Source organism: Diadema antillarum, unplaced genomic scaffold (assembly GCF_040938485.1).
Source record: "Diadema antillarum isolate AM-2024a unplaced genomic scaffold, OU_Dant_1.0 seq00000047_RagTag, whole genome shotgun sequence".
Classification (NCBI taxonomy): domain Eukaryota; kingdom Metazoa; phylum Echinodermata; class Echinoidea; order Diadematoida; family Diadematidae; genus Diadema; species Diadema antillarum.
Window position 1 is genome coordinate 537,707 of NW_027271156.1, and position 12,616 is coordinate 550,322.

Consider the following 12,616-nt stretch of genomic DNA (forward strand, 5'->3'; position numbering starts at 1 on the left):
CATTTATAATTTTTCCTTTTCTTTCATTTAGACCTAATTTTTTCTCTAGGTGCAGTAAATTATTTTCAGAATAATCAATATTTACAGATGAAAATTTGATATTTGCAGTGCAAGACCAACTCTCATCAGACATGTTATTTTCATCATCTTCATGTACAAGACTTTTTTGTGTGGTAGCAGTTGATAGAACCATGAGCCAACAGACAAATTGCTTAGGTTCATTTGAAATCAATGTTTCAGGCATTTATTGAGTGACTTAAAGTGTGCAAGATGCTGAAGTTGCAACTAACAATGAAATACGGGGTACCAATTTCTTTCCTTTGCAGAGCAGGTGATAATATAACCACGTTGCATCACCAGCTACACTCATCATTCTTGGGGAAAAAAAGAATTGATTATGGATCTTTATTCATATTTCATCAACTTCAAAAATTGTGATCCCAAGCCTGCCACGTGTTGTACCTAGACCATCAGTAAGGAAACACAATTCTAACTCAGCATGGAAGGGAATTCAGACACTACCGCTGAAATGTTTGAACCATCACAGTCCGAGACCAGGGAGGGTCAGTGGACCTTTTCAGCAGTGCCCAGAAAGCTGTCCAGCGAAGAAGAGCGTAGGTTGGCAGCGGACACTCAGTGCATCCCAGAGTTCAAACGGAACAAACTAGAGGTTGAGGCACGAAAAAACTGGGATTTATTTTACAAGAGGAACTCGACAAACTTCTTCAAAGACCGGCATTGGACCACCAGGGAGTTTGAGGAACTGATTGCAGCTGCAAATTCATCAGTAAGCCTAGGTAGAGTTTTCTTGTAGAATGCCAATAAACCAGGATTTCAAATAAGCTGAAAGCACATGAGTTTTTGTCTCAGGAAATAGCAGTTGTGACTGTAAAACTTTGGAATGATATATATGTGACCCTGCACCTCAAAACAAACAAAAAGTCGCCAGATATGAATTTTTAGTTAAGACCATATTCTGAAAGAGCAGACGTTAAGCTTTAAAATGATACATAACTCAAATCAAATGGACTCTCCTAACCTATCTAAATATTGGGAAGAAAGCACAAACTCAGGAAAAGTGTGAACTGAGAAAAGAGGCTCTGAAGTACAGTGTCTATTCAAGCGCTTAATCTTTACCAAATCGTGCTGGCTGTGCGATGAATGGGACAAAAAACAGGAAGTAAACCACCAGAGTAACAACAATGAAGGGATTATCAGATTAAACTGAAATTAAGCATGCCTCATTAACACATTCTGTCCATAATTAATGCCAACTTTCAAAGTAGTAGCATTATCCTTTCAAAAGTTATTAGAGTTGAAAGTGAAGAGTGTGGACAAGGTTTTTCAGAAATGAAAAAGAGATTCTAAAGACACACCTAATCACAATATTCTACCAAAAATGTTCGAGATAAACTGCTAAAAAACACACTTTCCTGCCCGTTTTATGATACCAAATTTTAGCATGATGTTAAAGAAGACCCGCTCTTTTAGAAAATATGAAAAAGTCAAGTTCGGTTTGGTTGACCCATTTCACTTATTTTCAGTCCTCACGCAAAATCAGTGTGTGCGACTTTATGTTCAATTTAAGGTGCACGGTCACATATACACTATTATACTTATTGACTTTGGTTACATAGGAAACATATTGTCGTCAGATATTTCCGTCCTATAATAGAAACTTTGTACACAATTCTTCCCAGTGGAGGAAGACTTTTTTTCTTTCTTTAAGTAGGATATAATGCACCATTAGGCATGAAAACATCAATTTTCAGTCCTGGAAACTATACTTGCATGTTAAGGAAAATATTTAAATGATAAATACTCCATAGGTTTTATCGCTGGACAATGCATCATGTTGTCCAGTAGCAGGATAAGCAGTAAAGCATACTACAGCTCAGCACATGATGACTTTCACTTCGAAGCTGAAATCGTTCTTGATGAGTGCCTACACATTAATAGCGAAATATCCAAATGTGTAAAAGTTTAAAAGTGTCGCACATGTATGTTGTTAGCTTGGAGTAGAAAACATGACTCGATGTCTGACCTCTTTTTCTCTGAGATAGTTGGTTGTTAAAGAAAAAAGATCTTGCTCCAAAGTCTGCTCCAAAGTACAATTTTGTACATGTATGCAATGGCTACTATTAAACATTTTCCTCAAAAATGTATATTTACCAAACATATCGTCATAGTGTTAACTAGTCTGTTCATACAATTAGTAGCCATACGGATATGAACAGTAATGATGTTTAATATCTCATATTTGTTTTCTGTTTGTTCTGTTGCTTGTTTGACTTCATGTTGTCCTGGTAGACGGAGCAGGGAAACCCGAAACTGACTTCTCTCCTAGAGGTTGGATGTGGTGTGGGCAACACTGTATACCCACTGAAGAGTGCCAACCCAGGCTTATTCATCCACTGCTGCGACTTCTCACCGAGAGCCGTTCAATTTGTAAAGGTGATTCTACTGTTTGGGTACCACAGCTGTCATTTGTTTTAGAAGGGAATCCACAGGTGTGACAGGCAGGAATACTGCAAAACCAACTGAAGGACCTTCAGAATCATAAAGGGTTTTGTGCTGCATTTGTTTTTGTATAGCTGTTATTTTAATTTAAAATCACTGTTTAACTCCTGCCTTGCCTAGCATCTTTTCAAGAGTTAACAGAAATACTAAAGATCCTTTGACAGAATACCAAATTTTAAGTCTGTGCTTCTCAACCTTTTTTGACTCGAGGCCCACTTTGGCCCCTACAAATTCTTGTGAATGCCAGCTACAGGACGTGTTGCTTGAATAAAAATTGTTTTCATATTAGTTTGGGAAGTTATTGCAGCATTCCTGCTAGAACTTTGTTGCCCACTGGTTGAGGAGCATTGGTTGAAGTGTTCTAGTGATATGATGTAAAGAAAGCAGTGGGGATCGAAGCTGACCTTAAAAGTCCTTACAAGTGGATATGCTTCCACAGCAGCTCAAACACCAATGAAATAAGAGACGATATATGTTTCAGTGGGAGCCTGAATCTCAGTCTGTAGCCTTAGTTTGTAACATGCAGGGGCACTATTGTGTTATAATGGACTGCATGGTATCACTGAACTTCCCATGTTATATTGGGTATTTCATATACAGTATATCAGCAATAAGAACAGAAAAATATGAGAGATAGTGGAGCCTCGGAACCTACAATGTACAAAATTACTCAATTGTATTGTGTTAAATTGCTATATCCCACCTCGTTATAGAGAGGTTCCGCTGTATTTTGTTAAAAGGTCAACATATCACGACTGATAACTCAACTATACAATATAATAAGGTATAGATGATGACTGTTGGGGAGGGAGCATACTGAATGTTCCACCAAATGGTCTGCTACGTATGCCTTGGTAGGAGATTGTCAGTTCCAGTGTGAAGTTAAATTGACTGGGTGTATAATGTAGGTTAGGAGTTGCCTGCAGTAATAGGGGTTGTGCTGGGGTTATGTTAACTTTTTTTTTTTTTGTCGTGGTGTAAATCTGGTGTGCTACATTATTCGGAGACAGCAAAGAAGTCATGCTTTGGGAAATATTTTGTTTTTCTAGTCAATGTAACTTTTTATATATTTTATTTCTATTACCCTTGACATGTGATGATAACATTAAAAAAAAAAATGCCAAGCTTTGCTTTGATGTAACTTGCATGATGCAGTCTATAATAAATTTTCTTTCAAAAATGATCAGTAGCTACATTACAATTGAGGCATTACTTTTGCACTCAAAACAATGACAGAAACTTACAATGTACTCACAAATCCATCAGGATGCACTTTTTGATATTTAATTACCATAAAATGCGAACTTTAGGTGGTAGGAATGGAATCGTGAGAAACGCTGTCAGCTGTCATTGTACTGTGGCCTTTGGTGATTTATCCATCGTATTGGATAGGTTGTGCATTTGAGCGGAATATGCAAACTTGGCACGCCGTTGACTGAGTCGGACATGTGAACCTGGCACATAAAGAATTACCGTAAGGACCACAATGTTGTGGAAAACTCTTTAGTAGGGAGAAAAACAGCTCTGTCTGTTTTGTTTTTGCTATCATATTTACAGGAACATCCAGATTATGATGCCACACGTGTAAATGCATTCCAGTGCGACATCACCAGCGAAGAACTGACCAATCATGTGAAGCCAGAGGTAGTCGACCTAGTAACCATGTTCTTTGTGCTGTCTGCCATTCATCCAGACAAGATGGTGCAGTCATTGAAAAACATCTACAAGGTATGTGGTCACAGCTTCTGCCAACTACATTTATGCCGAATTGATGATAGTGACCGCTGACCAGTGCTGGCTGATAGCCGCAGTGGACAGGTGCACAAGGCCACCTCCCCATTAAGTGGGAGAGCTGCCTTCGGGAAGTGTGAATTTGGTCCATCTTTTGCAGAGGTCAACTTTAAATGATAAAAATTCCAGCTCGAAAATATAGTCCGTGCACTTCATGTTAATTTCAAGTTAATTTGATAAATTATCCCATACCAATAACTTGTGCACCAATTCCTTTTTGTTTGTCTTTTTTCTTCCATTTTTTTTTTTTTTTTTTTTTTTTTGGGGGGGGGGGCAGGGTTGGTTGGTAGGATTGTTTGTTTTTTTGCTTGTTCCTTCATACCATGTTCTGCCATAATGCAAAGAATGCTTCTTGGGTAATGATATGGTGAAAGGATTTTCAGCTATTGGAATTTCAGATGAGCTGTTGTGAAAATGGTACAGCATAATACACGTGATGATATCACACACACCACACACACACACACACACACACACACACACTAAAACTAACCAAACCCTTATTGACTCTAATGTTAGATCTAACTCACTTTCATTTTTGTTGATTTTCATGTATGTATTGTCATTTTATAAAACAAATAAGGCACTTGACCCTTTTGTGTGGAATGTAAATGCAGTAAATCCTCAGTAATTTTTACATGGTGTGCACTGTGCCATCACAGCAAGCTGCTAGTGTACAGAGGCGGCACAAATCTAAAGATACAGTACCTTGTATGAGTGCTCTGTCTGCATTTACACTAACACAGTTCTATGACTTTTGCTCCTGCGGCAATTGCTCCCTTGAAATATCTGCACAATAGGCCAAACATATATTCTACCCACAAACATGACCCTACCGCTAATCCTAATCCTCGCATCAAACTGCACATAAAACCCTATCATGACCCTAACCCTCGCACGATTTGTCCGTGGAGAAAATGAGACCAAACCAATTATAGCAGGAGCAAATGTTGTGTCATGAATTAACTGGACCATGCATTGTTTACATGATAATATCATTGCAACACAGGTCCTCGGCCCCGATGGCCTTGTGCTGTTCAGAGACTACGGACTGTACGACCATGCCATGCTTCGCTTCAGCAAAGGACACAAGATCAGTGACCACTTCTATGTGAGGCAAGATGGCACCAGAGCATACTACTTCACTACAGGTGTGTACATGGAATCTGCCAACAGCCTTTCTCATTTTTCTATGCAGCTCTCTGCATGTATTTTGGCAATACCAACATGCACATACTGTAAAACACAACATTTTCGCAGCATGACATTTTTGTGAAATGGAGCCGACAGCCTTTTTCACGGCATGAAATTTTCACGAGTTGCCTTTAACATTCATTCATATAGTGTAGACAAGAATTTTTGACTTACTTGACTTAGGCTTAAGTCGGGTAGTATTCCCGAGATCCATGGATGATGTCCCTCCAGCGCTCTCTGTTCTCCATTTCACTGGCAATGTCCTTTGTGTCATGCAGACCAGTGTCATTTCTAAGTGTGTCTACATATGTGCGTCGAGGCCGCCCGCGTCTTGCTCTCCCATGTAGTGGTTCCCATAGTAAAACTGTGTGTAGTGTTAGCTCAGGGTGTCTTTGGGCGTGTCCAGCGAGCCTTAGCCTCCTCTGAGCTACTTTGGAGCTAACTTTTGGTAGGGTCCCATACAGTTCTGAGTTAGTGATCCTCATCGTATATTGGTTGATGTTTAGCGCCATCCTGAGCATCCTTGTGTAACAACCATCTAGGATTTTAGTGAGTCTTCTCGTCATAGTCCAAAGATTCAGACCCATACAGAAGTACTGACTCGACTGTTGCGGTGAAAAGGCGAACTTTAAGGTCCTTCCGCAAGTCTGATTTCCACACAGTTTTTAAGCTGTGACATGCTGCCCATGCTTTTCTCTTTCTTGCGTCTACGTCCTGCTCAGAGTTTCTGATTTTGGCCCCAAGATACAGGAAGTCATTTACTAGCTCTATTGGCTGCCCACCCATACTTGTAATCCCTCCTGGCTCATCAATATTCTCGACCAGATATTTTGTCTTTTGTTCATTCATCGTTAGTCCTACGCTGGCAGATACCGCCTCTACTTCCCTCATGAGTTCCTCTGCATCCTTCACGGTGTTTGTCAACAGGGCAATGTCATCTGCGAATTCTGTGTCGGATATTTTCTTGGCCGTTACTCTCCTGCTCCGTGCTGGTGTCAAAGTAAATCCAAGATCTGGCTTCTTCTCTAATGCTAGGCGCATACAATAATCTACTGCAATTACGAAGAGGTAGGGGGCCAGTGTGTCACCTTGGAGTACTCCAGCAAGAATCTCAAAGTACTCTGTATTTCCATCAGGCGTGATGATCGTAGCTCTAGTGTTGGTGTAGAGCAGGAAGATCAGGTCGACAATCTTCTTTGGGATGCCGTAAGCCAGTAGAACTCTCTTGAGCGTTCCCCTGTCGATGGAGTCAAAGGCTTTCCTGAAGTCGATGAAGACCATGACAGCAGAGAGGTTCTTTGCTCTGGCTCCCTCTAGTATTCTTCTGAGTGTAAGGATGTGGCTAGTTGTAGACCTGCCCTTTCTAAATCCATTTTGGTTGGTCCGGAGCTTTGTATCCACTTCTGGCTGGATACGGTTGAGTATCATTCTGTTTAGGGTCTTTGCCACAACAGATGTCAGTGAGATACCTCTGTAATTATTAATATCAGTGAGGTCACCTTTCTTTGGGACTGGTATAATGTTACTTATACCCCACTGTACAGGTGCAACCATTTCATTTAATGCCTCATTACAAAACCCTAGAATAATTTCATTGAAGTCGCATCTCTTCATCACCTCTGGGGAGATGCCATCTTCTCCATATGCTTTGCCTTCTGTAATATTTTCCTAATAGCTATCTGGAGTTCCTTTAATGTAAAAGGCTCTTCTGATATTTCCAAGTCACCGAAGATTTGCTTGACCTCTCCAATGTTCTGTGTAAGAAGTGGTGGCTGCCCCAGCAGAACCTTGAAGTGAGCTAGCCATTTCCTCTTTCTGTCCTCGGGGTTTATTCCATGGATTTGATTCCCGCATCCACTCTTTCTTCCTGCTATCTCATTTATCAGCCTCCAGCTCTCTTTACTCTTACATCTGTCGGCTGCATTCTCTACTCTCCTGATCTTTTCTGTCAGCAGCTCCTCTTTTGCCTTGGTGTAGGCGGCATTGAGCTCACCAGTTCTCTCGTCTACTTGTACCGTGTGGTTCTCTGTTGGATCACTATGATATTGATCTTTGGCTGTTTTAAGAAGTTTCCTGGCTTCACTAACTCTAGGGTCCACTGATTTGTTTTCCCTCCTTTTCTTTTTCTTTTTTGGTACCATGGTCTTGTTGGTTTCTGCTATGGCTGACACAAAATGTCCATATCTTTGAGACACCTTGTCTGTCACGCTTTCCATAGTGTGGAATTTTTGAGTGCATTCTAATTTCCATAGTGTAGAATTTTTGAGTGCATTCTAATTTCGCGAATCTTGGCTCTCGCGAAATTCGCGAAATTAAAATGCACGCGCACATTCCTCGTTTTACAGTAACACTGTAATCTCAGCATAAAGGGGTAAAAACTGTCAAATGGCTTACTTCTGTTCAGTAGGTAGCTTTTGTAGCATGAGGAGACAGTTCCTGTACATGTCATAGATTTTTTTTTTTACCTCTTCATCAGTCGTTGAATTGATTTTTGTGTGCATATGTGTGTGTGTGTGTGTGTGTGTGTGTGTGTGTGTGTGCTCTCACAAATGTTAGCACTTCAGCAAAGAATGCTATATTATGTCATGTTAAGAAAATCTAATTTGAGCACCGGTGTATCTTGGTAATTTGTGTGTTGGTTTTAATTGACTGACAAGAGAATGTGTAGTTTTGAAAGGTCAATGATCTTCTGTTCCCATGATATCTTCACAGAATATCTCAGGGACATCTTTCACCAGGCTGGTTTTGACGAGGTGGTCAACGAGTATGTCTACAGGGAGACGGTGAATAAAAAGGAAGGTCTTTCGGTTCCACGGGTGTTCGTCCAGAGCAAATTTTGCAAGCGGATAGAAAAGTCGTGACAAATCAGACAACTTAGACTGTAGAACATGGACTGGAACATTGAAGTTCCCCTTTTTGTGCTTAGTTTGAAGGAGAAGTTTCCCCAAACATGCATGTGGATTCTGAGAATGCAGAATGATTAGTTAGACAGTCTGCGAAAGTGCGAGGAAAACTGGACAATTCCATCATACATTATGAGGTTTATGTACCAACTGCTTTAAGATACAAACTCTGCAATTTTTTATGTCATGGTGAAAAAAACATTTGAGATTTGTATATGGAAGGTGCCATTCCTTTGTCCTGTTTCATGCCGAGATATCTTAACTAGGAAATATTTTCCATGCCTTTTGGAAGAAATTCAGAGAGTGCCCTTTTGATTAACTAGAAAAATTAATGTTTCACGATACATTGTATGCAGGTTAAAAAAAAATGTGAATAGCTAGGCTGATGCACCTGATGAATATATCAACGTACAGTGGACTCCCGTTACATGTATAACAAAGTCTTTGGGACCAGCAATTTTCTTTCATTATATCAAAATTTCGTTATAACCGAACAAATAAACAATAAAAAACATTGAAAGGATAATGTTGCACCCTGAATTTTTATTTTGTTGAAACCAGAATTTCATTATAACTGTGTTCGTTGTAACGGGAGTGCACTGTATATGCGTGTGTTTATATATGAGCTTATTTTGCAAACTACCTCTTCATAAAAACTTTGCAAAATTTATCTGTGTACAAGTGTACACTCCTGGTGATGTGGACATTATCGCGTTCCAGGTATTGTGACCCGCCCTGTTGTACTTGATAAGGTAGTTCATGGAAACAGAGTACACTATTCAAAATGCTTGCCAGAGAAGTTGACCACTACAACCACTTAGAGGTCCTATGTACCTTTGGGAGCAGTGATTTCAAACATTTTCAAGATATCACATTTGATATACTGTAAAAGTGGAAATTTTTGTGGTGTTCAAATTTTCGCGCATTTCGCGCAACCAGAAACTAGCGCGAAAATAACAGCAAGCAAATATTTTTGCTTGCCATATGTGCCTGTGCGTAATGTCTTGATTCCGCGGAATTAAAAACACGCGAAACTCTTTCGACCCGGCCAAGCGCGAAAAATTAGTCACGCGAAAATATCCACTTTTACAGTATATGCACATGTACAATGTATAGGTCTGTTGTATCACAAAACATCCTGCCATATGAAATTTTTGCAAATAAAGCCTAAAATATAAGGAGATATCAGTATTTTTCTCAATAAACCATAACTGTTCATGGTTTAGTCTGGAATTATTGTTCACATTTTGTGTATGGATTCAAATTTTTACAGTGGTTGTTCCTATCCCTAACTCACATTTTTGAACTATTATAAAGCACTAATGCTGGGTTTTTGTTACATCTGCAAATGGTAAATTATGCCTTTAACCAGAAATAGGGTAAATGTCAATCTCTGTGAATACCTCTGTGCCCTACCAGTCATACTGAATATACAAACTGTAGCACATGACTTTGGACGAGTGTTTGTGACTGTGTTTTGTATCTGTGTATGTGTGTGTGTGTGTGTGTGTGTGTGTGTGTGTCTGTGTCTGTGTGTGTGTGCCTTGCATGTTTACTTTTGGAGGTGGATCATAGCATCATTCCATATCAAGGCAACAGAGATTCTTGGCTGATCTGAATAGCCTCCTTGGCTGAATCACAGTACTCCAAGACACACAGACAAAATATTTGGTATGCATGTAGAACACTTTTGTAGGGGGTGGAAAGGTTCCAAAAAGATGAAATTAAATGCACCATCTAGTATCTACACGAAGAAGATCTGGCTTTCTCCCGTATCAGGAGATCCTTTTTAGTTCACATTTAGTCGGCAGTAAGTCCTATTACTTTGCACCCACATGTGTGTGATGGAAGCCTACCTACTTGAAGCCTACCACCAAAGACGAACACTGACCATGGACCTCCATCACAGATAGTGTGCAATTGTCATGGCTGAATGCTTTGTCATATATATACATGCATCAATGTGTGTGTGAATAGAGAACAAATTTAAAGTTCTGATGTCCAAATTTACTTGTGTATGTGAGGGTCTCATGATCTGTGTAAAACATGGCATGATTGATTGTTGGTGAGCAAAAGTTCAGATCAAATATAGGTTGGAAAATCAAACAGTAGGTGAATACTCCATTCAAGATTGGGTGCTACCTGACATTTAATTTTCAGACATATTTTTGATTGCATCTTTTTATGCAATAGAGTCTTTGCTCCTGTTTCAATAAGCTGTTAATACAGTTACACATGACTTTCCGAATGACTGGAATATGAAGTGTCATACATTGTATTGAAATCGTTCGGAAAGGCATGCATAACTTTATGAACAGTGTTATGAAACAGGCCCAGGTTTGAGACAAAATTACTCAATCTGGAAGCAAATGAAAAAAAAAGAAGCACATCAAAACACAAGGTTGAATTTTATGTACAAGTTTCCACATTTATTCAACTTGTGTCGATATGCAATACCTTTACGACTGACCTTCATACATGTAAGGAGCTGTTCAAATCATAAAAGACTCTCGGGAGCAAATGTTTGCGAATTATTCATTTTGATAGTGAGAGATCTGTGATGCAGTATGTGTATACTGATAATTAATGCCTCGCCCATATAATTCAGGGTCTGATGTTTTATGCAATATTCTTCAATGCATTATGATAGGAAAAACTAAAGCTGCCTCACTACATTGGCTCAAGGGTAAAGGGGAAATTCATGACTATATGTCATTCTTTCATACAAAGGTATGACCTACACAGCTAAGTTAAGTTTGCCCAATCTTCCAAAGACAATGCATTGATATTGTGGGCAATACAATGTACCCAACAATGCAATACTGATTATAAAATGAGGTCTGCAGCTATAAAGGTGCAATGTAGGTTGGTTTTCAGCCAAATGCATGTATGTTGGTATTAAAGCTGTGTACAACTCACTGACCAAGTGCAACAATGCCCATTACCATTTATCAACCACTGAAATTTTTCAAAACACAATGACTGATTTAAAGAATAATAACATCAAATGTTAATTTATACTAGGGTTGTGTTCTTGTATGATCGTGATGAATTAGCCACTTCAGAGTTAGCTCATGGGCACACTGGTACGAATGACCTTTCTTTTTTCTCAGTCGGTTAGGAGCACTTCACTTGTTTTCTGAGCGACATAATGCAAAAGCTTTATGTAACCAATCCTGTTCAAGCAAAAAATTAACTTGCATACCAGATGACCAGAATGAGCCATATCAATTAAAACTTGGGAGAGCATCCATTTCATTATTTTGCATTGAATGTAGTACTGTCAACAATCTCTTTCTATTGATATTGCCAAATACACTTTAGCTGTCAGGTGGATGTGCTGTCAAGCAGCATTTATAAGGATTACATGAATAATCATTACATCATAGATGCTTATCCCAGTGAATTTAAAAACCAATGTGCCTGCTGGTATGAATGACCTTTTTTTTTCTGCTCATGCGGAAAGTGGAACTGCAAACTTGCTGGTGCATGCAACATGTTGGTCACATGTGTAGCCTGGTGGACTGCTGCTACAACAAGAGGCACAAATTCCTTTTGGGTTGCACTTAATGTGCTGTGATGCAGTACAGATTACTAGTTGTATGATAATGCAATTTCAAACATTCAGAGACTCCAACTCTCCCACTTTCGATGGGAGATCTCCCGCTGAAAGCCCATTTTTGCAAAATTTCCTGTTCTCCCGCTTAAGATTTAATTTCTCCCGCTTGAAATGATTTCTTACTTTGTGTCATCGTATGCTGAAAAATAAGCCTTAGATAGCATGAGATAACATCTAGAACCCTAGAGCTGGACCCCGGCAACAAGGAACTTAGCGCTTCGAGCACATCAAGTTGGAGTCTCCCGTTTGCGAGGGGTTTCAGGCGGGAGAATCTCCAGATCAGAAGGTGCTTGGGGTTGGAGTCTCTGCACATTATGACAATACAGTGTACATGTACATGTAGTATCGTGATGGTTGACATAGAAAGTACACGAGATGTGCTGATCAGTGGAAAAAAAAATGGTAAGTTCTGGAACAAAAGCTACAATTGACACTTAACTGCAGCCTCAAAAACATTCTTCCTTAAAATAACCCCTTGTCCCATCCCCTCCCTGCCCCCCCCCCCCCCTCCATCATTATCAAACACAAAATAGTGCTCACAGCTTTGCTTCCATTAACATCACCTAGTGAAGTCATTTCTGTTAGAGTC

At 39.6% G+C, this 12,616-nt stretch overlaps 1 protein-coding gene across 1 annotated transcript; it reads left to right on the forward strand.

Moving 5' to 3' along the window:
* The first annotated feature begins 481 nt into the window (after positions 1 to 481).
* Positions 482 to 8,366, forward strand: LOC139725500 (tRNA N(3)-cytidine methyltransferase METTL6-like). The gene is made up of 5 exons (XM_071636588.1): positions 482 to 802; positions 2,317 to 2,454; positions 4,078 to 4,248; positions 5,321 to 5,462; positions 8,218 to 8,366. Exons 1-5 carry the CDS (start codon positions 500 to 502, stop codon positions 8,364 to 8,366), a joined length of 903 nt encoding a protein of 300 aa, XP_071492689.1. The 5' UTR covers positions 482 to 499.
* The last annotated feature ends 4,250 nt before the right edge of the window (positions 8,367 to 12,616 follow it).